Genomic DNA, 27,905 nt, shown 5'->3' with positions numbered 1-27,905 from the left:
ACTGGTGCGTTGGCTGCCGTCACATCATCCAGGTGGGGCTGGATCATCCAGGTGGGGCCACCACACTGGTGGTGGTAGAGGGGAGTCCCCATTATCTGTAAAGCTCTTTGAGTGGTGTGACCAGAAAAGTGCTATACAGTATACAGTAAGTGTAAGGAATTATTATTATTATTATTATTATTATTATTATTATTATTATTATTATTATTATTATTATTATTATTATGTCAATACTTGGTTACATACTCATTGAGCTCACCAGACTGGGTAATCATTTTAGATGGTTTGCTGCAGCCACTTAGAGTTATTAGGTATTCTTGTTCTGCCTTCAGTGTTTTCTTCAGCATGTTCAATTGGATTTAAATCAGGAGGTTGACCTGCCCAGTCTGAGGTTTTCCATTTTTATTCTCCTCCTTTATTACATTGGCCACTAAGGATTATTGTCTAAGATTATTGATTATTGTTATTATGGTGAAGCACCATCTATAAAAGATTTCCCTATACCTTGACAGAGAAAACACTTCTATAGACTTAGACATTAACTCTGCTGCTTTCCTCATTAGCATCATGAAAAAAGACCAATTACAAAGGCAACCATGCGTGCAAATCAATTAAAATACTGCATTTACTACAGAAGATCGTGTCTCTTTAAGAATGCAATACATTTAACTTATTTATTCTATAATTATATATATACTATATATATATTTCTTACTATTTAAAGGATGTCAGGTTTTGAAAACATGGCAGGGTAGCCTGTCGTAGCTTGTTGAAGGCTAGCTCCCATGACTCTTTGAGCTTCCCATTCATTTTTACAAATAATTCATTTTATTCACATACTGTATTAAGCATTTATATTTCTGGTGATTGTATTAAAGCAAACTCTGTGGAAAGGAATGTCCTTCACTGCAATTAATGCTTGAGAGTAACTGTTAATGATAGGTTTTATCATTAGTCCTTTGTGTCCATTGTACACATCAACAATATATACACACAAAGAATAAAACAATTAAAAACCTTGGTTTAAGATGATTCATCTTGAGCAAGCTGCTCACAATGCCATACCATTTACTCTTCAGCTAGATCTACTGAAAATATTGATATCTTGCCAGTTTTCCAGCTTTCAGTAAATTAAAGTAATGAGGCACAAAACCAAAGAGATCCAGAAGTATTGGTCTATCTGTTATTACTACATACTGAAGAGATTTACACATTACAAAAGGAAAAAGAGCAAGGGGCATGATTTAACTGCCTAACAACGGAAGGGTACTGGATCCTAATCTAAAAGGAAAAATACTCTATTTACAGAAATAATAAATATTGGTCAGGTTTGATGCACTTTTAAGAAATCAAAGAGTATCCTTTAGATATCTGGTCACTACAAACTTATATCAGATTTAAACTTTCTTCAAAATAATGAAAAACAATCTTATTTCAACACCTTGCCACTACCTCAGAAAGAGAATGTAACAGTGTTTTTAAAAAAAGGGAAAACTGGCTGGTGACTACTTTGATATTCGGAAAATATTAGTAATATGTGGAAAACTGGGGACAGACTGCTGTAAATCTGATTAGACTATTCAGCAGGAAAAGATAGATTAAATAACTGATCTCCTGATTACCCAGGAGGCTTTTGGGCACTGTAGCCGAACGTCAAGATACTGTTGAACAGATGCAGCTCAGACGTGAAGGCTATGAATTTTAGTAGATCTTTTCATGGCTGAGATGCAACTGAAAATCTGTGTTTTCAATGAATGCAAAGAAAGGTGAAGAATTTTTATTAGGCATGTTAATAACTCTAATTAATTGGAACAGACATGCAAGATCAAAGCACATCTCTGTTCTATTATAGAAACCTACTGCTGAATGTAATGTTCCAGGTCATAAATTTAGAGTGAGAAAGTGCTAATTTGAGCCTGGTTTGAAACAGCTGTATTATACACTTATGTGATACTGGCAGCGTTTGTAACAGCGAAAACATTTTTTCTAGGTTCATGACATGCTTTCTGTAGACATCTTGCTTTAATAGATTTTGTCTAAACTGAGGACAACTGACACCTCTTTGTCCATTTGCTGGAATTGCATGCGTTTCGCACTTTGTTAAAAAAAAAGAAATTAATGTCATACGCACGCATTTTGGACTACGTACAAAAAAAACAAACTCAATCCTCATTTCTAGTGTAATTAGTCAAGGATCAATGCAGATGTTTTACAGGGTCATTATAGACTGTTAAGAGTCAACATATTACTCTCAATCTTTAAGAGTCAACATATCTCAGTCTGTTTTGGAATATTTATGAAAGAATATTAATCCATTGAGGTGAATTTACTGAATAGCTTTGATTTTATATTGTAGATAAGTATGTGCTTTAATGATGATAACAACTGAAAATTCCAATTGAAATTCCAATATAGCTCTGTAACTTTCCTCTCTTTAATATATCTGACTGCTGTTCTTCTGCCACATTGCTATTTTTGTATTTTTGTTTTTAGCTCGCCCTTATTTTACAGTCTAGCTGTTGCATTGTTTTTCCTCACGTTGATTAAAGTGGTTCAATGTGCTCTATTTTTGTTTGCCCAAGGAGTAACATATCATAACATTAAAGTGGAGTGCGGGCTATGAACTAACCAGTACAGAGTTTGGGTGTGGGTCGGGAAGGAGGAGAGGAAGTATGGTGTTCCAGCTCCTGTTTTTTCAAAAGGAATCCCGGCATTTAATGTTACTTACATAATTAAGATCATAGGTTTTGTTTATTGCATTACTTCATGGCTTAAAAGGTTTCAATTAATACATTGCACATACTGTAGGAAGGGATGTTGGCCTTTTTACCCTCCTTGTCACAATTGTAGCTAGTAGTTCTACTACTATTTTGGTTAATGTTTAGGAAACCTGTGCAGTATAATAGTTAATGGGGAACTGGAAAGCTTTTTTTATAATTCGGGATTAGAAAGAAACAGCACTGATATGTGCATTTCAAACCACAATAAAAATACAATATACAAAGTAACTTGTAAAACCTCCAATTTACATTACAATATAGATTAAATTTCTAGGTATGCGCAGAGCCATATTCTGCGATTCAGAACGAGGTGACAAAACTTTTACTGACATGAAGCAGCCTTATTACATTGTAAAGGATAGATAGATAATACATTATTAATCCCGTAGGGAAACTGATGAATACATCTCTCCTAATCCAATACAAATATTGCTATCGACTTTTAGACGGTTTTGCTGACAAATACAACTTACTTGTTAGCTCTGCATGCAGATCACATCAGAACATTGCTGCAGTGAAATGTCTGCTGCACAACCTGTACTTTTTCGGTCATACAGTACATCGCATTAGATCAGTCATTACAGTGACTAGCGAGCAGGAAGGGCTGTTTTATGTCGCAATTCTAGCGAACTCTCACTCTCGCCCATAGTGAGACCAGGAGTTGGTGACATCAGGGTGACTTACAGTACTTTCATAAAGTTAACCATTTTGTGCTTAATCCAAAATTTGTAATTGTATCTATACTGTCAATTAACTTATTCTGTTACAGAGATTGTACCAGAGATAACCAGACTTAGAAATTGGGACTGCAGTTCCCCTTTGCAAGAGAGTAGCTACATGGTAATAAAAGTATTGCAGCAGAGTATTGAAATGTGAGGACTATAGTACAGAAAAGCCCCATCATTGCAAGTATAAACTATCTTCACAACAGTCAAAACCAAGTACTCAGCACTAATCCCCATTACAATAAAAATAATAATAATAAATATATTTATGTCCCTGTAATAAAAAGTCCCCAAAATCCCATAAATAATGCTAAATATATTAACACAGAGTTGCAACGCCATTTAATAAGGATGGAACGTGAATGAATACCACAATATCCTTGACATGAATCTGACAAAGACCTTATGGAATCATTAAGAGTCAGTAAAAAAATAAAAGCAATTCATCAAATTATTGATGGAATTTTGTTTTGGAATAAATTCACAATTTTACACGGTATATGTTTGAGTAAAATTGTTTGTTCCGTTTCATATTTTATTCTGTTTAATAGATTCTGTATGTTCTGTGGAAAAGAACACCATGACTATTGCTCTTTCTCATTAATAATTCACCAGCAATGCATGAACAGCAACAAAATATCAAGAAATTGAGATTTGTTTTAAAATATGACAATTTTCTACATTAGAATTCGATGTTAAGTTAATGCAAATCTCCTAAAACTCGATGTTAAATCTCCCTTTCATATCTTTTGGACATCACACTGCAAACAACACTGCAATCTTTCCCAACTTTAAATAGCTAATAGTTTACTATTTCCTATTCGCACAGCAAACAGAGTGCCTGAAATTAAAAGACATTTAAATTAATGTCCCTCAACAAAAAGTTCTAAAATTGTGCACAGACTTCCTACAGTAGCACTAACTTTTAGCAACCACTGAGTAGTTTTAATTATCCTCTTTTAGTTAACAGTTGATACAGGATTTTTGTCTTTCAGACAGATTAAATATTAAGGAACAAAATATGTTAAACTAAATTGTGGCATTTTAAAGTTCTTTAAATATTCCTTATTAACGTAACCAGAACTATTAACTTGTGTAAGGTAGTGTCAAAACGTCTTCAACATTTCATTCTCTTTCGTACAGTGAAAATGCATACAAGATTTCATACCGCTCCACTGGGCTGTTGTATTAGAAATCATGGGCTGCTCTTACTACAGAAGCCCCTTTTAGTGAGTGGAGGCATTTTATGATCCTAGAAAAAAATGATTAATATTTGTGAAACAAAGCACAAGAAGACTTACCTGAAATTAACAAACAAGTGAAGTAAAGGACTGCGGAGGGTAAATAATCCATTTTCCTCAGCTTAATCGATCTGAGTTGCCGGTCCCAATCCATCCTGCATAGTATTTGCTCGGGCACCAACAGCAAGGGAGGGTTGTGGCTGCCTTGTGTTGAGACCTTGATGGGGGTCAGAGGAGCTTGTCACTGCACATCTTTGCTGCTCTGAAGTGGTGAGCTTCTCTTTCACTCCTCCAGCGCTGTCCAGGCACTGGGAGTTTAAGAGTTCCTTTTTCCTGTTTCCTTTTCCATATGAGGATGGGAAAGGCAGGGTCTGAACAATTGCTTAACATTACTTGCACTCCCACTCAGTAGGTCCTGAATTTAAGCTGAAAACTCCATTACAAACTGATTAGGAGATCTTCCGCGACTGAAAACAGAACAGATCCTAACCAACAAATGCTAGATAACAACCCAAAGTTTGCAAACAAGAGTAGGCTCTTCAGCCCATCTATTTTTTTAGTAGCTAATTGCTTAGAGGGTCTCATGCGGCAATGTATTCAAAGATTGGGACCCAGAAAGTGGTTGGGCTTCAAAAACATGACTGGGTAGCTTGTTCTCCAAGTCCTAGGAACCTTTATGTAAAGAAAGTGTGGCCAGCTTTAAATGAACTTCTCCTAGCAGAGAACTTCAGAGTTTGTAGAACTTTAAAACCTCCATTTCCAAATTCTATATTATATGTTTATTGAATGTAATAAATACTTTTAGCCCAGTGATTTTAAAAACAACAATAATATAAGGCATATCAGTGCTGCACTTCCAGGAAGGAGACTCCAATATCAAAGACTCGTTCATTATCATCACTACCAATGGAAAACCTATTTCCTTCTCTCTGTCATCAGTCATATCATAGGGAACTGCTCCAGTAAGCAAACTTTGCAGATGTGTATTTTTTTTTAAAACGTGGACTATCCCAGGAAAAGTCATGGGAAGCTGACAGTGTTTGGTGTGTTTACATTCAGGATGTGTTTACATTTCAGAGCCTGTTCCAGATGAATGGCACGGACATGATGGAAATTTGGTTTACAACTGACAAATCTCCATATTTTGCTTTCAAATTGCAAAGCTAAACTTTCCAGCAGAAGCTTGGCATTGAGCAGATAATTATGATGCATGGTACTTTTTAGACGTTAAGCAAATTCAAACAAATTGCAGGATCAACAGATACGTTTGGGCAAAACAGGCCATCTTTTCATCTTTTGTGCACTACTTCTTATTAGGTTTCATTAAATGGAAAAGAGGTTTACTGTATTTTAACATTTTTATTAACTACTTTTAGACACGATAGTAAATCATATCTCAGTGTCAAGATCCTGAGCAAAACATTCCTTGCTTTACAACTATTTGGGCACTTTCCTTAATAAAACAGTAATTTTATGCATATACTGTATGTTCTTATCGATCATACAAGAACAGATACTGCAGTGCCAAAAGGATTTTTTGGGGATACTTTGATTTGTAACCAGAGGTATGCCTTCTGTTTAAGGGAGGCAGATGATTTATCTGCCTGCCTTACATTCTGTTTTACGCTGTTGAATGCCTGGAGAGTCTCACCTTGGAGGTGCTATATCTCAGACCCAGGTTCAACAGGAGGAATGATTATTAAGAGCCTTTGGAGATTTTAAAGGAAAAACACTCTGCCGCCATCATTTGATCTTAAGACAATTAACACTTATGATCTCAACAACTTCATTGAAATTCTGAACTTTAAAGTGGATATCTTTTGGAACCAGGTAATTAATCTAATCTGAAAAAGAGAATTTTAAGTTAAGGAAGGAAAGTGATATCTATTTTTACAGATGGGCTGTATACAAAGGGAGCTACAGTATCTGGGCTGTACAGTATGTGTTGAGAGGACCCATATAAAGTCCCAAGCAGCAGAAATCACAAAATACTTTCTTGCCGTCTTAATTTTTCCATCTTTTATTACAGTGTTTCCTCTGGGGGTGGCATGTTGCAGTGGGATCTATATACTGATGTAATGGCCCTTGATAGACAGACTAAGACAGGAAATCTGTCAGTGCCATGCTTCACTGGCAGAAGTGAGTGTGTGTGTTTTCTCAACTCTTCAGTGAAAGCAAAGAGGTTGGCCTCAGACGTCCCTGTAGGCCCTACCCAGAGACCGCAGGTGTTGCTGGCTCCACGCCATACTGCCCACACTGGTGAAATGGAAATGAACTGTGTAAAAGCTGGCTTTGGGTTTGCTGCCAACAACTCTTGAGATTATACCGAACCTCATTCAGAAAAAAATACTGTATATGCAACCACAGAAGTACAAACAGTATGCCATATGTAGAAATATGAAGACAAGTCTTTTGCACACATTTGCACACTAATATAAAAACAGTACATAGATTTCAAGACAGAAGGCAGTACATCTAGCCCCTTTGGTAGTTAGTACCTTGTTGATCCAAAGATCAAGGACCATTCAATGACCAGCTGATGCTTTAAAGAACCCAAGTTAACAGTTTTTATCACATCTGAATAGCTTGTTACAAATGTACTCATTTGTGCAAAGACGTGCCTCCTGTTCTTGATTTTAAAAGCATTTCCACATATTGTAGCTTCCAGGCTATGGGTAGGATACTACAAATGATGTGATTTTGCAGATATTTAAACCTGAAAACCTTTACAATAGAGAAAAAATGCTCCTGAAACATCTTTTTGAAGACTTTGATTAAACAAAGAATAAACTTGACTTTACAAATTCTAAAAAGTATTTAGCTAGTAAATGATTCCTAGAGCACACATTTTTATCATTCATTTATCTGCAGACAAGTAACGAATCCCTTAAGAACTAACAACAGTATGGCTGTTACACTGCAGAATCAAACTGCCTGACATGTAATTGAGCAGGTTATTCAGATTGATATGAGTGTCTAGATCTTATTGTGCACTACTGGCTTGGACGTTCAGCATTGCTGTCTCAACCTCTGACTGTGCAGGATGAGCTGGAGAAGGAAACAGAGGAAGAAACAAAAGGAGGGAGGGAAAAGGAAGGGGGGAAGAGAGAAAGAGGCCATAAAGAAAGAAATATGGAAACGGAGAAAGGTGGCTCGGTTGACTCAAGCAAGAGGAATCCTCTCCTGACTCTGGGGGATGATTCCAAGGCCCTGAGGTTGGGATCTTCATTTTTTTCTGATACATGCTTGGGAGTGTTCAATTCAATCAGAGCCAAATGGAAAGTGGTTTTAAGTTTCATCCAGACAGAAACAGTTTCCCTTCACAGCAATCTCCCCTGCTGGTTTACGGTGTTATGAGCAGGGCATCCACACGCAGGTGTTGTATCTGAGACAGCACACATTGGCCTGCATGTGTTCTACCCCAGGGGTCAACCACATCTGCTGTAAGTGAAATAGTACGAGTGCTACAAGCAGCTTTATGTACACCAGGAGACTTGTAAACCACTCTACCTTTATATAAATGAGGCAGTTCCTCGGTTTGAGCACACAGCTAATTGCTGGAACTTCACTGCCGTAGGTTTTTTGAAGAGCTGTGTTATAAAACGTTTTTCTATGACTGTTTAAGGAATTGATAAAATATTAGATGCATATCTCATAGTGTTTTCAAGTACTGAGGGCTTTGTTTTACATTGATTAAAAGCTATGAAGAGAAGCAATTATATTGCTTCCACAGCACAAATATAATCTTTATAATAATAAATTCATTATTGTGGCCCTTGACGTGCAGTTCTCACCTGGGTGATGAGCACCAGTAGCCCCCCACTACACACCAGGTGAGGTAGAAAAGTGAGAACATGGTACAATATGGGACTGAGAAGACATGACTGTTGTCCTCCTGGATGGGGTGCTATTCCACAGCAAGGCAATGGAGAAAGTGACATTTGCTGTAACAATAGTCACCCCCAACATGTCTTCAAGTGGTCAAGGAAACCAGAGCACCTGGAGAACATCCACACAAGTATGTGGAATGCAAGCAGTCTCCAGAGTGACAGAAGCCTAAAGCTGGAATTGTTCCCAGTACCCGGGAAGGCAGCAGTGCCACCAGAAAGACAAAGTATGTCAAGTTAACAATGTAGTTCAATGTAAAGTCCTACATTTTTAACATGAGTTTTTGTGACTGAAATAGTTATTTTCTTTTTCTAAATGTTTGTTTTTTACCTCATTGGTAAGAAGATGATCTGGTACTACTCATCAATAATCTTTGCATTTTAAAAGGACTATACTTTTCCTCTCGTTCTGTTTCTGCGGTACCTTTATTGGAAATGCTAAAGATGGTAAAGTAAAAATTGAATATTTTCTTTTTCATTCCCAGCTGGCCATCAGCCCAGTTAACATGTACTAAAAAGTTGCATGTGATGTTATTGGACGTAAATACAAATCCCAGCCCAGAGTTCCTGGGGTTCTTTCCAGCGGTGACCCAACTCTTATCCTGAGCACTGTGGCTTGTGGGAGGCTCTCTTCCCTTTGGCTAGAGGGCCGCTGAGAAATACTCAGCAACCCACTGCTCTGATAGTGCTTGGAGGAAACCAATAGCATTAAAACAATAGTTTTATCAGGCCACAAATTCCTGTCTCCATTTAACCCCTGAGCTCAGTGCTGCTGTGAAATTTAATCTGTGAAACCAAATACAAGTGCAGGAGTTGTGCACACTGCCTTTGACTCACATTCCCTATACGTAAATCATTCATTATCATGCCGTAACGTTCCTTAAAACTGCCTTAGAACTTTTTCCAGTTTTAAAGATAAAGGTTGTCATTAAGAACATAACAATGTCTATAAACAAGAAGCAATTTGAATTTGGCACATCTACCACAGAACAGCAGGTTATTTATCCGACAATCCCATTCTGATCAGTTTAAACAACATGCCTGGGAAGCTCGTTCCATACTCTCATAATCCTTTGGGTAAAAAGCACTTCCTGTTCTATATGCAACAGGAATAGGTCAGTTGTGATGTGGTAAATGCACTTCCATGCAGTTTCCACTTGTGTCCCCTTGTTTGCACTTCATGGTTTACTCTAAAGAACCTTAGTCAATTGACTTCATCAACGCCTTTGAAGATTTTGACTTTGAATGGTGGGAGGAATCTGGAGCACCCAGAGAAAATGGACACAAACACAGGGAAAATATGAAGCTCTTGCAGTCCAGGACACCAGCCAGGATCCAAAGGCTGTGAGGCAGCAGGGCTAACTGCACTGCCACCATGCCAACCGTTTAAGTCTTTCAATGTGTATTTAATTTTTTATATTGCAAGACAGTCATTTCACATTATTACAGCATCAAGTACCAGAAATGTGTTGTTTTTTTTCAGAATAAACAGGTTCACATCAGAGTTTTACCATAATCAAAAGAAACTGTTTAATGCTGCTGGAAATTGGTCTGGAGTTGGATGGGGAATCACAGTATTGTGCATAAAGAAATTTGCATTTTGGGGTGAATTGTATTTACATGCAAATATATCACTGTATGAACTATTAAAACAAGGTTGAAAAAGGTACAGAGCCAAACATGGTAAAAACCATTTTATTCCATTCATTTATTAAAAATGTATATGTACATAAAAACTTACATGAGAAGTTAGGCATAGACAATATTAGAACCATCATTAGTTATAGGCATAGGTGGGTGCTTCTGGAACATGAAATATAGTGGCCCCATCTGAAGAAACTGAAATGAGGAAAGAATTTAGTGTGCCATTGTTAAATTCCAGCGAGGAAGGAAGCCATCTCTCAGTTTCTGCTACTCTGAAGACTCTCTATGAGGATCTTATTGTATTCTGCTAGTTGTTTAGTCACATTTTTGACAACTGGACGGTAGTCACTTTCCATTCCCTTTGAGGCAATGACTGATAAGAATGGTTAAGGAAACCTGCTTTCAGCCAGACATTCACTGATTTGGAACAATTTCATATTAAACTGCCATGGTTTCCCTTGTATGGATTGTAAATATTCAATTTTGTTTCAACATGCTTAATCCCGTTACTATTCAGTAGGGTCATAGTATGGTACCCTTTTATAAAATTAAAAATACCTCCAAATTTTGGTGATCTTCAAACACTCATCATCAAGACCAGTAAAATGACATATGTAGGTTGACATATGTAAGGTTTTTACCTTTCAAAGTAAGGAAAAAAATCTCTGAAAGCCATAAAAAGGATACACTCCTTCATGACAAAGTTGTTTTGTTCGTGATGTTGCCATTTTCTTTCCAGGTTTGTTAGCTGAGAAAATGTATTTAACATTTATTGCAATAATATTACATATCACATTCAACTGATTTATTCCTTCTGACAGAAAAAAACACAAAGGGCACATGAACTAGAGAAACACAATTAACAATATTAAATACTTAAAATATCAGATTCAGAGGGAATGATTACTGTATATCTCACTTTATAATTTTGTGTTTGAAGGAAAAAACAACCTGAAAATATATCCAAAGTAAGTTGTTAGCAAAATTGTACTAAAAACAAGAAGAAGAAGCTAACCTGTTAGAAGAACCCTAACAGACAGAAATGTCGAGACCTTTATCAGATTTTGGAATGATACCTTCACTACTAATGATACAGTTTAACACGGGAATGGTTAACCTATTTGCAATCATAGGCCACTTGAACGTACTTCAACGGGCTAAAATACTAAGCATGTATATTTGTGATTTTCTATATTTATTTTATAACTAAATATGTCCCTTTAAAATACAATTAGCCAATTTAGAAACCAAAATGATTAACCTCTGGGTTTATTAGCATTATTAATTGTATTAAATGCAGTTATTATTAATATACTATGTGAATCTCTTTCTTGTTGAAAAAAATATTAAGAGTATCCTTTTTCAAATCTAGAGAACAAAACGTACAACTTTACATAAAGATCCCTCACTATACAAACATTCGATTTCCGATTTTATGCTGCAAAGACGTGTATTATTTTCTCTACAATGCAAACAGATCCATTATGATCTTGCTTAGAGATTTTTAACATAAATATGTTAAAAGTGCTTTAGGTGTTACAAAAGCCAATAATATAAAAAGGTTGCTGTAAAGCTTGCAGTGATTGAAAGACTAGCATTACCTGGAACTTAACTGTGCTGTGAATACAGTACAATAGTTTGTAATTTTTATACACTTTATCTTTTAAGTATAAATTAACTATAACTACTAATTAACTATCATAAACATACAGTATAATAGTTTATTTTGACAAATCAGTAATCAGGACAGTTTCTAGACCTCATGAATGAGCCTTAAACTTTAACATGTAAAGTAATGGGAACTTCATTTTCCTTCATTACATAGTGATTATTATAACAGTATATTCAAAAATCTCCTTTTGAGATAATAAATGTTTGAGATGATAAAATACTAGCTAAAACTTCTGTGAGGCTGAAATGTGATGGCTGCTCCACAATTTTAAAGGAAGTTGGCACACAGGTCTTGTGCTTTTCCTTTAAAGACAAACCCCTGTCAAGCTAGATCTGTGACATCATCAAAGAGGAGGAGGCCTGTGACTGGATAGACGGAGAGACCCACAGGGAGCATGTGTTTCCAAGACTGATACAGTAACATCACCAAGGGCACCTGCTTCATGTGTGGGCTAAGCAGGCTCAGACAAAGCGTGAAATGAATTCTGGCCGATGGTTCTGACCACAGCTGCCATACAGGCCAGACAAATGGGTTTAGCAGGCCAGAACCAGCCCACGAGCCAAAAGCGCGACACACCAGGTTTAGCATGTCATACAATTTATCAGACTTACTGATTTTTTTTCACAGACTAATGGGCAATAGGAAATAGCTACAATTACATCTTGCGTATACATTTTTGCAATACCACAGTTAAATGTGCAAAGTGTTAACCTCAAATATTTTTACGCTCTGTCATGAACGAGCCACTCTTTTTTACACTCTTACTGTATATTATTCCAAATTAATATTACGCTCCATTGTTGTGTGCAGCTTACCTGTGCATGAGTCTCATTCTCTTGTAGCTGAGTCTTTAGTGCTTCGTATTCAGCATTCATTCTCTGCATAACCATCTTAAAGGTGTCTCTTCTCTTTGTTAGTGTCACTCTCTCCTCCTGAAGTCTCTGTTTCAAGACAGACAATTGTTGTTCTATTACTATAAGGTTATTCTATTACTGTCTATAAATAAATTAGTGGATGTATGTGTTGCAATATGTAGAGAACTCTTTCTGTTGTTAAAATACACTTTATCCAGTTCAGGAATTCCATTTATGCTCAGATACTTATACTACATTAGCCAAACTATTACTTATAAGATATAGGCACTCTAATTAAGTGGAAATAAAAGAACAAAAGAAAACAATTTTTTAAATGTATAAGCATGTCTTTCGGAGAACTTAAGACGATTTTTAGAGACTGGTTATTTAAGAGTTACAGAACAATTTTCAAACTATTAAACTTGCGTTTCCTGGTGTCAAACATTTCAGCAAAACCTGCATCCTGTTAAAGGATAACTAAATGCTACCAGTGTCTTTAAATGTTTTCCAGGGTCAGATTTATTTGGAAATGTTCCTGCAGGTCCTTAAGCCCACTGACAGTCCCATCACTGTTTACAGCTTTTCTCAGAAAGTTCCATATGGGGTTAGGCATGGGAAAAAGGATCTTGCAGTTTCTGCTTAAGCTCCCCAGAAAAACAAGACAGCTCATAATGCATGCTCCTACCATGAAAACAAAAGCAATATGGCCTATTTATGTTTTCTGAGCTTTTCTGCCCATCAGTTATTTTCTTTTTCTTTTTGTTTTTATTTTGTATTTGTATTAAAATTCCAGATACATATAACTTTCTAAATCCATTGTATTCAAATTGTTCAAAAATGTTTGAGAATCTATCTACGACTCCATATAATAAAAAAGCTACTGTACCCACAAGCATTCTTTTAATGGTCTAGACATGATAAAGATAGACTAATAACCGTCTGAGCACAATGCTCACAAGATGAGAAGTAATGGCTGAGCTCCAGAATACATTTATTTTACTGGATTCATCATATGAGCTTCTGATTTGTTGCGTAGCTGGGTCACTGGCTTTGAGCTATTGCTTTAGTTGAGAAGTCTTTAAAAAAAAGTCTGACTGTCACCTTTTTCTTTTCCTCTCCTGCTGCTTTCAGTGCATCCAGATTGCTGTAAATGTCCAGCCCCTCAGTCATCTCCTGGATCTTCTCCTTCAGACTGCTGAGCTCCGTATTGATCTTACTTTCCAGCTGTTCTACTTTCTGAAGGTCCTGCTGCAGTCGCTGACTCTCTGGACCAGAAAAACACAGCATGTATTAAAAACACATTTTGCTGTTCCTAACACAATAATTTGAAAATCAGGCACAAATTAAAGTAAGAAAACTGCATTCTGAATTTAAAGATTCCACTTTTACTTTTACAAATGAGACTAAAACAGTAAGAACACAGCAAAAATTAAGTTTCTTCAAGAGCAAAAGAAATAAAACTGCCACTACATGGATGACAAATAAACATTATTTTTTAGACTAAAAGTATAATGGTATATCTATTTACCTGCTACTAAATTTCACAGAGGTTGGGATAGAGAGTTGTGGGTTTTCTACTATCTTTTTATTTTTGGCATGGAATTAACCTTTTATTCTACTGATTTCCACAGTAACACAACAAAATCTGTTTTTTTATTAAATTCATAAAAATCATTGTGTTCATTTTATTTCATATTTAGACGATTATGTTGTTTATTTTTAGCATTAATCTTTCTTTATTTTGTTAACAATCATACAAAATCTACTTATATTCAACAAACAGACTAATATAAGATGCAGAGGTAACACTGTCTTTTCAGCAGATATTGACATTATATTGCTTAATACTGCTTTATACTACCTGCCCTCCCCCTCACCTCTTTATTAGCACAGTGCTTCTTCCTAGACATTGAAATTGCTCCACTGCTGTAAGCGAGTGGCAGGAAGAGGATGTAACCCGGTTCCTCCTGATATGAGCTGAAGCCTCTGTTTGGAGCAGGCAGTGTGTACAGAGCAGTAAAATGTAAGACCTCTTCATCTGACAGAAAATGCTCCATCAGCGCTTCTGTGTAGTCTCTTGTGTTTCCTTCTGAGTTCGCATTCCGAGAGTCACAGACGACTCTTAAGACTTTTAAGGAAGCAGGTCACTTCATTTAAAGGCATTTAAGGGCTTGTCAACCATTTTAAAAAGGTGTGTAATCAGGATCAGTGTATCCAAATGAATACAAAAGTTTAAAAGTCAACTGTTTTGAGAATAGTTACACTGGAAAGCCAGTGGACTACTTGTACTTAGTGTTAAACTAGGACCCAACATTTTGTAGTAGAATTCTCAATTTTTGGGCTGTTGACTCCACTCGTTAAATCTGCTATTACGCTGAAACATCAAGTCAAAGAGAGACAGGTTGATAGGATATTCACAGCTCTTTTACCTAGCAATAGACATCTAACCATTAAGAGACAGCTACAGAATTTACCAAATGTCCTAATACTTTGACTACTTCAAATCAATGAAGTGCAACACTGTTTAATTGACTTGGAACTGAATATTTCCTATCCTCATTTTTAGAGCTGAGCTACTAACACTACTTTGTTATCCATCATTCAATCCATTTTGTAATAGCTTTATTCAATACAGGGTCATGGGGAAGCTGGAGCCTATCCCAGAAAACAAAGGGTGCAAGGCACTATACACCCTGGATAGGGCTCCGGTCCAGAACAAGGCACACACATACACAAGGGCCGATTTTCCAAAAAGCCAATTAACCTACTAGTAACCCTTTGGACTTTGGGACAAAACCCATGCAAACACAGGGAGAACATATAAACACCACACAGATAGCACCCCAGGAATTGAACCCAGGGCCAGCACGGCAAGGCAGTAATGATAACCAATATGCCATCGTGCCACTCAAGAACTGAAGTACTATACAATGAATTTGGTGAATTCAACATGTATAGTGGAGATCACAAAATATACTTAGTGTACAGTAGCTCAGACCATTTTGCCTGAGTATTCTGTTGCTCTTTATGTTGAAACCACAACAGAAGTTATTGATAGTCTAGAGCTTCTGAAAAATCATCTTCATTCTTTTGCTCTTTCCTCCTCCTGTTACATAAATGAAATGTGTTGTACAAAGGCAATAAGATGACAATGTCAGTGGCTGTGGAGAAAGACATGGCTGTATATCTGTAAGCACATGACCAATATCAGCTGCTTTCACAAGTTAAAGACCCATTTCACTGATGTTACATCTGTAACTTTGAACCTAAAACGAGACATAATACCTGTGGTTTACAGCCTATTCCTACAGCACCACAGCTATTTCTTACTAACCTCATCGATGAGTCTCTGAAATCTTGTCCTCTGCTTGTAAGTCTGCTGCTATCACACCTGTGCTAAAAAATGAGTCCTGGACTCCCAAGTTCTTAATAAATACTATTCCATTTCCAAATGCAACTTTTCTCAAAAATAAATAATGACGTGTAACTTCAATTGCAATCTTATTTTACATCTAATATTATTTTTGAACCTTTTCAGTTCTGGTTCAGACAAAAACGACATTACTGAAACAACTCCAGTTAATCAAGCGTACTTAATGATTTGCTGATGGCTTCCGATGGCACTTAATATTCTTTTGCTTCTTAATCTAAGAGGAATATGGGATTCTGTCAATCTCAATGTTTTACTGAAATGAATGGAAATATATCTAGGAATCACTGGGATTTCCCTTTGTTGGTCTGGTTCCTGCTTAACTATTAGGACTGTTAACTGTTAACTGTAAAACTTATCTGTTGTTGTGTCAAGATAATGCAAAGGGTTCTTTGCTGAAATGTTTACTATTTAGTATTTGGTACGCTATTTGGTACGCTTTTCTTGTCGTTTCTTGGTCAGATTATTTCTCGACACTGACCTGGATTTCAATGTTATTGTGATAGCTACATACAAATCAAAATAGATGCCTCTGCTGTGGTTTCTGTACTTTGCAGGTGTCTTTGTGATATTAAGATATGGATGCAATATAAATTTCTTAAGTTAAACTAACAGCACTAGTGGTGCTCATAGGCTCCCAACATTTGCTTTGCAAAAATGATTACAGCAGAATTTTTTAACAGCACTGAAATTCAATGTTTTATATGAGCAACCTTAGTGTTACTTTTGATTCTGCCTCTTTTACGATATGATATGAAAATAATTTATTGTCTGAAATTTGCATCCAATCAGGCATCACAATGGTAACAAATGCATAAGGTACTGAATGCATTTGCTACAGTTTATTTTAAGGGATTATTTTATCATTATAGTTCAGCACTATGATCAGATGATTCAGTCTTGTTGTACCAAACTGCAGGTACAGTACATACACTGGGCAATCGTGACTCTGCTACCTTTAGCATTGCAAACATATGGTTATAGACTTAAAATCTAAAGATTTAAAATATCTTTTTACCTACAGCTTTAATGTACAATTTAGATTTACTCTTGTTTTTACAGGATTGAGTTACTGTTTACTTTTTTATGTGCTAATGTACAACCCTGAGCGTTTAAAAATTTCTTATGAAAGTAATTATATATTATGCAAAATATTATTAGCAGTATAACAAATCTTTGTTTCCCAAGTGAGGATGTTACTTCTTGACTATTTCATACTGTATATCTTTATGTTTAAGAGATATGTATCTAAATAAGATATGAAATATGACAAAAAATGTTGATGTTTAAAATGTTAAGAAAGACAGGAAATGTGTATTTTCTCCATTCTTCTGCACAGTGCTGAGTTCTAGTCCCACTCAGCCACTGGCATAGCAGTATGAGATCAGCGCATCAAATTCATACCCACGCTAGATCTGAACTGGAGTTTCCAGAGATTAGAGAAAGGGTGGTTTTAAAGTACTTTGAAACGTAACTTTGGTATTTTCACTATACAGCAAAAGCTACTGATAATAAATAAATATGTGAAAATGAACAATACATCTTGCTTAGAATAGAATGATCAAGGAAATGTTCCTAGTGGCTTTTTCAATCGTGTTGATGAGATAAGACAAATTTAGGGTGAATATGCATTGAGAGGCTTAACACAAAGGAAGGAAATCCTTGGCACTGATTCAAAAGCCCAACAGAGATTATTTGCTAAATACACCCAGTCCAGAGGAAATAGTGCAAGCAGGCAATTAACAAGCTTCGACTGGTCAAATCTCACTCTATATGTAATGAGCCAAGTGTTTTAGTTACATGACATTGCTATTTGAAATTACTGTGCTCCACCCAGTGCTTTATTCTAAACATGTTTTTTGTTAATGTTTCGCTGAATATTGTCAGATTACATGTATATTTTGTTATAGTACTTGGAATAATCAAGGAAATGGCCTGAGAAAAAGTGAGATCACACAAAACTAATATAGATGTAATTTATCAGTTAATCTTCTGTCAAATCAAGGGAATTTAATGTGTTCAACTTTAGGTTTCAACTATGATGATTATGGAAGCACTTAATATGTAAAAAGACAAGGTCAAATGGCAATACTATGAAAAATATATTGGAATTAAAATGTATTTGTACAGTAATTAGTATTTTATTTTAACCCATATGAGTATGATATTATGAGAAGTTGTGATTTGTAAGAAATGTTTAAACTTGTGCCTGCTTTTGTGATAAAAAGTTCTATATAAATGGAAAAAATGCAATTAATCAATAAATCAGGTAATTAATGAATTAAAAAGACCAATAGAATGTCCTGCTGAGATGTTGCTGACTAGAACAGTACACGGCTAAGTTGTTACAGCAGTAAATGTTCATTCATCTACTCCCATTTGATTCTAGCATCAATTGATTGTGAGTGAGTTAGTGAGTTACACTAACTGATTTAGCCCCATCATGTTATAGTCACTGAACTGATTGACAATGTTGCCATTTAGCTAATCCAAAGTCTCCCTCTCTACTCTTTGGTTTATATAGAAGGTCAGATTTTGGGTCAGACTATAGTTCAAACACTTTTCTTTACAATAATTGTGGTGAGAAGTCTGGAAAAAGCTGACCAGTCATGATGTGATGTTGTGGAGACTGATACCTTGGCTTCTTTCAGAAACACCTGGGTGAGATACTCAGTACAACTAGCCACTATGAACCATAAGCAGTAGATGAGAAGAATGGCTACCTCTCATTTGTAATTGTTCTTAAATTCAAGTATCTTATGTATCAATTTTGCTTCAAAGAAGAATACATTCTAAAAGCTTGCATTTTGTAAGCATATACTTTCTAAATGAATTTTTCATCTTTTATGTATTGGAACAAAAAGGTTACTGTAGCCCATTGTAGTATTATGCAGCTCTTTAAATTATTTTAGATTCTTATTAACTAAGAATATGTACAGTAGTATATTGCAAATGTACATAGGTAAAAGGACAAATAAAAGATAGTTCCAGGAACATAAACCTACAAGAGACAGAAAAAGTTCAACAAAAAGAGCTATTAGATTGGTCAATAAATCCCAGAACAATATTCAGTTATTCAAAACTAACATCAAATATGTGACTCTGTGTGTTGTGTATAAAAAAAATCAGATGTACTTGTCTTTTATATCTAACCTGATGACAAGCCTTTGGCGGTGTTTTGGGATTTATGCATTTCAGTCTCCTTGAAGCTGAGGTCCTCTTGCATGTTTTTCAATTCACTGGCTGTGACAGATGAGATTTGCTTCATTCGATTCATATTCTATAACAAGTAAACAAACAAGCAAAAAATATTATATCAACAACATAACATTCTGATATATATTTTCACACTATATATATGCCATTCTAAGCCACGCATATCTAATAATATTACCATTGTTTTTAGTATTGAAATGAATCTTAAGTGAATCGAAAATGTCTCATTGTCTCAAAAAGAAACCAGGAGCATTTATTCTCCTTTAATTTATATTCTGAAAAAAATAATTCAAACCAAAGATAAGATGGCATGCTCATCAAGTAGTGCTCATCAACAAGTAAAAAATGTAAATGCTGTACCTACTAAAGAAGTTATGTATATAATCACACTCTTATCTACATATACTGTATGTTTCATTCTTTTTTACACTTTCGTCTGATGTCACTCCCAGGTATGTTATGGCAGGGCCATGCTTTTAACTGTTTATCTGTATATTTTACCTAGTAGAAAAAATATTTTATGATAGTTAAAAAAATACTAATATTTCTTTAATTGTTTTAGCTTTATATGACTTAAACAATGGGTGGCATTGTGGTTAGCACTGCTGTCTTGCAGCTCTATGGTCTTTCTAGGTTTGATTCCTCATGCTTCTACCCCTGTGGAAATTCCATGTTTTTCCCATGTGTGTGTTCTTTGGTACACTGTATCTCCCAATAATGTGCTGGATAGATTTGATTTTCTGTTCTAAATCCGTCTCTTTCTCCACGGTTCTGTGATGGGCTTGCTTTATGCAACCATGTGCTTTTGGTCCTGCCTTGCAACCTGACACTAATGGGAGATCTGGCACTGCATGTCATCAACCAGTGTGGTGACTTTGTGTACTAACGTTTGGTGTGTACTTGGTGAGAATAAACCTGTTTAATGCTTTGTAAAGATTAAACACAAAATTACATTTTTCTGTAATTTCATCAATAATAGTCTGAATAAAAAGTATATGAAGATGGGAACTGGCTACAGTTGTTTAAACCTGTGAAGCGTCGTCCAGATTCTGCATGAATTTTAGCAATAGTGCACCTTTGCTTGATGCAGGAAGCATTAGTAAGAAAACTACTTTATTGGTCTTGGTCTTCAATTTCTTGCCAAGCTGTTTTCATTTGATCTGAATGTTAAACATTCTGCTCAAACCAATGTGATCTGTGTCCATTTAAAACTGTCAACATTGCCCCTTTTAGACATTGCAAAGTGCACAAACACATTTGTCATTCACTATAGTAAGTACACTATAATCATTCCCTGGATCTTCAAGAAATGTTTGGTTTTTGCCTTCTTGTCATTGTTCAAGCTTTAATAAATGAATATTTAGGAATAAAAATAATTATAAATGATATACTGCTGGATTTTTTAATTTGGAGTATTTTCAATTTAAAAATCAAAGTCTCTATAAGAATAGATAAAGATGGAGACATTCATCATTCTCTTGGAATAAGTGACAATTAATTTATAACATTTATACCACAACATCTCTCTTCCATATGCTTTAGAAAACTAAGACTTCCCTAGCTGGGAGTATTAAAATTAAACAATATCATGCAGACTTTTCCAAATGTACTTTTTTCAGTTTGGTGATGTTTTAGAATTTGAAAAACAATACTGAAAAAATAAAGCAGGAGTTAGATATCCCTGTTGTTTAAAATGCTGCTTGATGATGTACTTGATGAGGCTTGGAGATAAAGAGGTCAGAGACCTCCGACATACAATAACATTCTTACCCTGCTCGTGTGTTCCAGCAGAGCAACAATAATGGCTTCCACTTGCTGCTTGCGTTCCACTTCCTGTGCTTTAGTCTCATCAAATGTCTCCAAAAAACCTAGAGTTTCCAATAGAGTTCAGTTATACTAATATGACAAAAGCAGTGACTGCCAACTAAAAAAAATAATACTTCAATATTTCAAACACAGTCATTTGGGAATCTTTCAGTGATTCCTCTTGGAAAAAACATATGCTTAGGATGTTAACTTTTCAGTTCCTTGAAATGGAACAAGGTTAATTGAAACTTGAAAAGTCTGTTTGCCAAAACAACAAATGTAATGCCTTTGTTTACTTTTAAAGACTTGCTTCTGCTGCATACTGTATGAATTGTCCTACTCACTGTCCATGTTTTCCTCTCTTTTCTTAAGTTCCTTGTACTTCTGGTTTCGTTCACCTGCAAAGCAATATACCATAAGTGTAACTAAACGCAAACCATAAAAGAGTACCAAATGTCCACATAAAAAGTCCTAACAATCGACTATCAGCAATTAATTAAAGCATTTTTTTCAATACACATATACACTTAAATACTGGTATTAAATTCACATAATGCTTTATGGACTGAATTTTGCTTTTCTGTAAAAAAGAAGTGCTCATACTCTATATGAGCACTGTAAAAAAGAAGTGCTCATACTCTATATTATTAACATTTGTCTCTTTAGATGCCAAACTCTGGCCAGTGTTCACTTTAATTCTGCAGTCTAATGTCATTTTTCACTCCTCTCTCTGCTTTGAATGTCTCTTTTTTACAGCATAATAAGTTGTTTTTTAAATTATTTAACCATTTCATTAATTTAACATTACACCCAATAACAGTAAAAGTAATACAAATGCAGTTTTAAAAAAAACAATAACAATTAGGTGATCACTACAAATCATAATCTTCAAGTTAACCACTGCTTGTGCTTCTCATTAATTGCAGTCTATTGTATCAAATTAATTTAAATCAGAGGTAATTTAAGCACTGGATCCTCTTGAAGTACAATTTACTTTCCAAACAATTAAATTAATCTTCCACAAAGGTAAAAGTGCTCAATCCATATGTTTAGACTTTTTCAAAAACAAAAGAATGATGTTCTTACCTTCTAAAGGTGTATGACAAAACACACAAATGAATGATAGAGATTAAAAGAAACAGGAAGAAATAAAGACATGTAATATAAGGAAATATGACAGCACAGAAAAGAAAAACATCTAACTTAATTTTCTAACCTGAAACTGCTCAAACCAGAAACAAGAAACAAAATTTGTGGTAAAGACCTTTGTATGTAGTCAGCAATAAGCTACAGAAATTTCAGCAAAATTTAGAAACAATACATCTTACTGAAAGTCATATAGCCAGAGGATTCTCAGCAAAATACACTGTCCTCTGAGTCAAAATGCCAAGAAGATGAAGAGCATATATCAAGTGTCCCATCAAACACCCACAGACTCATTTCTGCCTGCAGTTTAAATGAGGTAAAATATGAATTCATAAATCTATATTTTGAACGAAATAGCTAACTTAACATTATATAAGTATATATTTATAATTCCCACTGATGACATCATAATTGCAAACCTGACTTTTTCTCAGAAGAAAAACTTTGATACCACAGAATGCTTTAAAATATTTATGCTGCAGTCCTTGGATGGCATCCAGAATAATATCTGGTGTGTGGATTTATAATCCATTCTTCGACAAACGTCTTAAAAAAACATTGTCAATCCCCTCCCCAAAATATTATTGCGCTGATAAGATCGGAACATACTGGTCTGCCTTTGGCTGTGAGCCACCCTCTGACTTTCCTTCCTAAAGGATATGTGTCATCATATAAATCATTAGACATCAAAATGTTTAAGGAATTCTGCTCCAAGATTTCTTACTGTACCTTGATGTTCTTCCATATCATTTTCAATTTGTCGCATATCTTCATTTACTTGACTCATTTTCTCTCGTATTTCAGTTAGCCTAAAATAAACATGTAAAACAGCAAGATTGGTACAGCATACCACTTCTATGCACAATATACCATTTTAAATTAAATTACCTAAGAAACATAATTTATTTATTCCTTGCATTTGTTTAGTGTTTTTTATTCCAAAAAGCTCCTGAGGTGCTTTACATCCATACACTTCTTTCACAATGCACTGTGCAAACCCAACAATTTAACCAGTTAACGTCCACAATCTTATGAACTATGCCATGTTTAAAGACCAAGTAGTCAGCACCATAGTTTAAAATAAGGATGCAATAAGTGATAACTTTGCATGTTGCACTGATACACTTTTTAGCCAGTCTTTATTGTGTTTTTAGACAGAGGCAAACAGAAGAAAAGAAAGCACATAAAAGGAGCTCAAGCTGAAGAAGTACAGTAAATATTCAACAAACTCTTCCCATATTATGTCATGAAACATATTAAATAATATGTATTCTTACTGTCTTTCCATGCTTGCTATTTCTTGGTTATCTTCTTTAACCTGGGCGAAAAAAAAAGTTAAACAGGGAAAGAAAAAAGAAACAAAAAAAAGTGTTTTTAAGCTGCAAAATAATAATAATTTACAGAGACATCTTCTCACTTACCAATAGAAAGTTGTTTTTCTAGTCCCTGGGGCAAATGGTTACAATTTAAATAATTATTAATTCATATTTAGATAAAGATAATTACAGTAACAGCAATTTATTATTACCTCACTTTTAACATGACTAGTTAACTCCTCTTTATTTGTTTTCAGAAGATCACCCGATCTTCACATGTAGGACTGAATATTGACATTTTCTTCCTAGATATAAAAAATGTAAATGGATATATAAAATAATGATCTAACTATAATCCTTAAAGGGGATAAGAAAACACTTGCCTTTCCTGTTATGGTTTGAAATACTGCCCGAACAGCTGTCAAATCAAACGCGTAAATCACAAAATTGAAAAATGGTTTCTTTATTCAATTCCCTGTACCATTCTTATTCTTAATCTCTGTGTTCTGTAAACGAAAAGCAGACTGTTGTCCATGTTGCTCGAAGTGCTTCAGTGCGCTTCTGAATACCGAAGGCAGCCCTAGGCCGCAGTGAGTTTGCAGTGGGCTGTTTACCTGCTTCAGCAGCCGCTCCCTCTCCTCTTGAGGAGAACCCAGGCTCTTGTCCTCTGCAATCATTACATCTCTGCGCATTTCCAACTCGTGCAACTTCTCATACAGCAAGACCGCCTCCTGCTTCACCTGGGAGTTTGCTATATCCTGTGGGCACAGGACTGAGGGGCTTATTACGGGTCAGTTTGTGCTTTCATACAGCATACACGTATAAAAATGTCATTTCAATTTCTTTTCACTTTCTTGTTATATATATAATAATTCCTAGAGATATCTTTGTTGAATTTTCTGCACTAGTGCTCTTCTAAAAACAAATTGATGTGATTCTTGGTTCATTTAGCTGCTGACTACCAAACTGACTAGTTGGGCCACATGGCCTCCTCTCATATGTAAAGTTCTTCTATTCATATGGTTCTGTAAATGAACAAACTACACATTACACTATAGGGCATATGAAGAAAACATTTACAACCACCCTAAGTTTGTACTTTTTTCTCTAATAAGAAAACGACTTAAAATAATAAATTGCATAAAAAACTTTTCAAAATGTCAACTTCATTATGTGCCAACCGGATGTCTGAAATTAGTTTGTAACATTATAAGTTAACTTTTTCCTAAGATGTGGGTGACACATAGCATGATTTATTAACTTTGTTCACTGAAAACCATGTTGTTAAAAGCTCAAAAGCATTTAATGTGAGGCAATGTAGAATCATGTGAAAGGTTTCCAGATTTCTGCCAAAAGCAGGTAGTATGAAAAAATGGAGGTTAATTAACATGATCGCCTGGGTTTTTTTTCCTTCTTTTACTCCTACTGAAAAAATCTAAATTTTAGATGCATTGATGCTTTCAAAAGGATTTGGTGTCAAAATGATTTAACATGAAAAGTCTGTTATTTCTACAAGTCTGAACCCACATGGGTTCCACATTTTATTTTCGCATCTAAAGGCTATTAGCAAAACCACTAGCTCCATTGCTACTTTCAATCAGATAATGAACAAAGTCACATTTTTACTGTAGAATACAGAAGGGAAAGACTTGTTCTGCTTTTCATAAACTAATCCATATCTAAAGAGAAATGTAGGTAAGGCATCATGTGTGGGGAAAGATATTTTACACCACTATTGATGAACACACAATTGACTTTGTATTACATTAAGACACATTGTGAATTGACTACATTTGTTCAGTTTATTAGGGTGGCTTTTAACCATTAACAAAAATAAATAAGAATTATACGGTGGTGATACTGTATACTGGTGCAAGAGCACAGGTGCTAATCTGTGTCCTTCTGATTGGTTCTTAGGAGAGTAAAGTTACTAAGTAATCTCTTTAACTTGGAAATATCTGATTTAATTGCTAACATGTGACTGAATTCTTAACGTTATCTGGGACTGTACACAATTCTGACCATGTGAATGTGAAAAAGACTCTAGTGTTATTGAGACAAGAAAAATTAATAGAAAGGTGTTGGAAAGGATCATTAGAATCACTAAGAATAGCTGATCTTACTGCCAATACTGTGCTGTATACTGTATGACGACTGAAATTTGCAGAAATGCTCCTTACAGCCTTCAATTCAAATTCTCAGCTACATTTACCCCCTTTATCCTTGAGCAGTACTGCTTTTATTTTAATATGCACTAAACATTAATTCTCTCAAAAAAAGACAAACCAAAATATTTAACAAAAACCCACTTGTGAATCAAATTAAACTTTGTCATATGTCACTACATGTAACAAAAAAATTAAAAGAAGTGATCTTTTCTTAAAAATAATCATATATGGTCTCTGGACTTCATGGAAAGGTTCAAATTATGCCACATTTCTGCTGTAAGACTAGTGCCTTACTGTAACTCTTTAACTATGGCAAGCCTGTGACAATGGGTCTTCATATTTCTGTGAACTGTATTATTACATCAAACCAATGTGAGCAGCTCAAGGACTTTGATCACTATTGGGTCACCCAATTACAATGATTAATTAAATAAATGCATTAAAGAAAAAATGTATTTACAAGTTTTCACTGAATCAATTTTGAAAGTCCTTAGCCTTTGCATCTTTTAAGCAACTCTAAAATATTACAGGGTTACACCCTCAAGCACTTGACAGTATCATCAGATATCAGCATTATTAATTATTCCTTATTAGTACTGGACTTTAGACAAAGTGACTTGCATTTGTACCCATTTCTGCAGCTGAAAAATACTGTGAAATAATGTGTGTTAAGTACTTTACTCAAGGGTGCAATAGTATTCTCCACTTGGGTTTTGACCCAAGCGTTCTACGTCCTGGCCACTACCCCATACTACTACCGGCTAACATAAGGATCCAACTGAGGGTACTGTATGTAGCCTTGCTAGCTAGCATAAAGCGAAGACGTGTTCACTACAAGTCATGTTATTCCATAGTTTTTCCTTTTCTTTTTAGAAGTTTTAGATTTTTATTTTTCTCTCAACAAATCAGGGGAAAGCAGTTAAGCTTATAAGAAGGACAGTTCTGCAAATTAACCCTTAAGGGAACATTAAACTCACTGCTTCCAAAGTCTCCTTCCTTGTAATGAGTGCATCAAGTTCCTGCTGAAGGGCATCTAGTTCCTGCACAGTAAATGGTAAAGCATTTATAAATATTATGTTACATTCAAAATGTATCTAGACAGATAAAAAAAACACATTAAAGCTTCTCAGCAGAATCAGGACGGATATAAACACTAATAACTGCTATCTTTAACAAAAAATCAATTAATTAAAGTATTAATAAAATAATTATTTTGTGACAGTGAACCATTGTACTGTATACAATTGAAAATGCTTAATCATTTCATAAAGTTAATTAATGCACCTAACCACGCATGACATATATTTCAGTATGTAAAGTTACACTAATAGTTTTAGAAATAAAAGTGGAAAGGTCAGGTTTTGACTTGTGAAATTTCAGTTCAAGTAAACATTTTAACAAATTAACAAACTGTAATAACAGCTCTTTTTTTTACTTTACTCAATTACATATAGCAGACCTGCAGCAGCTCCTCATTGCTAGTTTTCATTTCTGCATACTTGGTTTGCTTCTCTAGAGACATTTTTTTAATGATATTGTCAGCAGTTTGCTTCTCCCGTTCAATTTCCTCTTCCACAGCTTGTATCATCTCTTCCTTTCTGAAATGACAACGGAGACAGTGGGTTATTTTTTTAAAGAGAATACCTTTAAAATGAAACATTGTATAAAGACTGTACAGATTAATCAGTAATAATTGTACTTAGTAGTCAGACTCGTACTAAAAGTGCTAAATAAGATCTGGGTTCACAGTCTGAACACTGTTGAGCCCAAAGCAATAGCATAGCACCAAGTTTCATTTATTAGCTTCCAATCTTCTATCATTTTCCCCCGGTGCAAAACATACATAAGAATGTAGTAATCTAAGCTAATGTGTTTAAAAAGATAAGTCAATACTGATGAAAAGACTGATGAAATTTCTGCAGACCTGTTTATACTCATTGGCTAGAACATTAATATTTTTCTTAACATTAATATTTTTCTTATTATTTATAACACTAATGTTGAAACTGTAATCCTTCTA

The 27,905-nt window shown here is 35.1% G+C and overlaps 2 protein-coding genes across 4 annotated transcripts in view; both read right to left on the bottom strand.

The window, feature by feature from the left end:
* tek (TEK tyrosine kinase, endothelial) overlaps positions 1–5,059 on the bottom strand; it is a 32,208-nt gene extending 27,149 nt beyond the window's left edge. For 2 of the 3 annotated variants that reach the window (XM_088630308.1, XM_088630310.1), the window contains exon 1: positions 4,807–5,058. In XM_088630308.1, the coding sequence (XP_088486434.1) occupies positions 4,807–4,900 (94 nt within the window). In that variant the 5' untranslated portion in view covers positions 4,901–5,058. Of the gene's footprint in view, positions 1–4,806 lie in introns of all 3 variants that reach the window. The other variant, XM_088630309.1, reaches the window with a different exon arrangement.
* A 5,253-nt stretch (positions 5,060–10,312) lies between these two features.
* Positions 10,313–27,905, bottom strand: part of ift74 (intraflagellar transport 74) — a 30,376-nt gene continuing 12,783 nt past the window's right edge. The window contains exons 9-20 of the mRNA XM_088630298.1: positions 27,345–27,483; positions 26,863–26,925; positions 24,332–24,475; positions 23,679–23,719; positions 23,131–23,210; positions 21,600–21,653; positions 21,220–21,317; positions 19,387–19,513; positions 13,905–14,068; positions 12,765–12,890; positions 10,965–11,025; positions 10,313–10,650 (exon numbers count right to left, since the gene is read on the bottom strand). Coding sequence (XP_088486424.1) covers positions 10,535–10,650; positions 10,965–11,025; positions 12,765–12,890; positions 13,905–14,068; positions 19,387–19,513; positions 21,220–21,317; positions 21,600–21,653; positions 23,131–23,210; positions 23,679–23,719; positions 24,332–24,475; positions 26,863–26,925; positions 27,345–27,483 — 1,213 coding nt within the window. The 3' untranslated portion in view covers positions 10,313–10,534. The remainder of the gene's footprint in view (positions 10,651–10,964; positions 11,026–12,764; positions 12,891–13,904; positions 14,069–19,386; positions 19,514–21,219; positions 21,318–21,599; positions 21,654–23,130; positions 23,211–23,678; positions 23,720–24,331; positions 24,476–26,862; positions 26,926–27,344; positions 27,484–27,905) is intronic.

The sequence above is a fragment of the Lepisosteus platostomus genome, chromosome 4, assembly GCF_059453375.1.
Source record: "Lepisosteus platostomus isolate fLepPlt1 chromosome 4, fLepPlt1.hap1, whole genome shotgun sequence".
NCBI classification, from domain to species: domain Eukaryota; kingdom Metazoa; phylum Chordata; class Actinopteri; order Semionotiformes; family Lepisosteidae; genus Lepisosteus; species Lepisosteus platostomus.
Note: the sequence above shows the minus strand (reverse complement) of the source record. Positions and strands in the feature narration are given on the sequence as shown.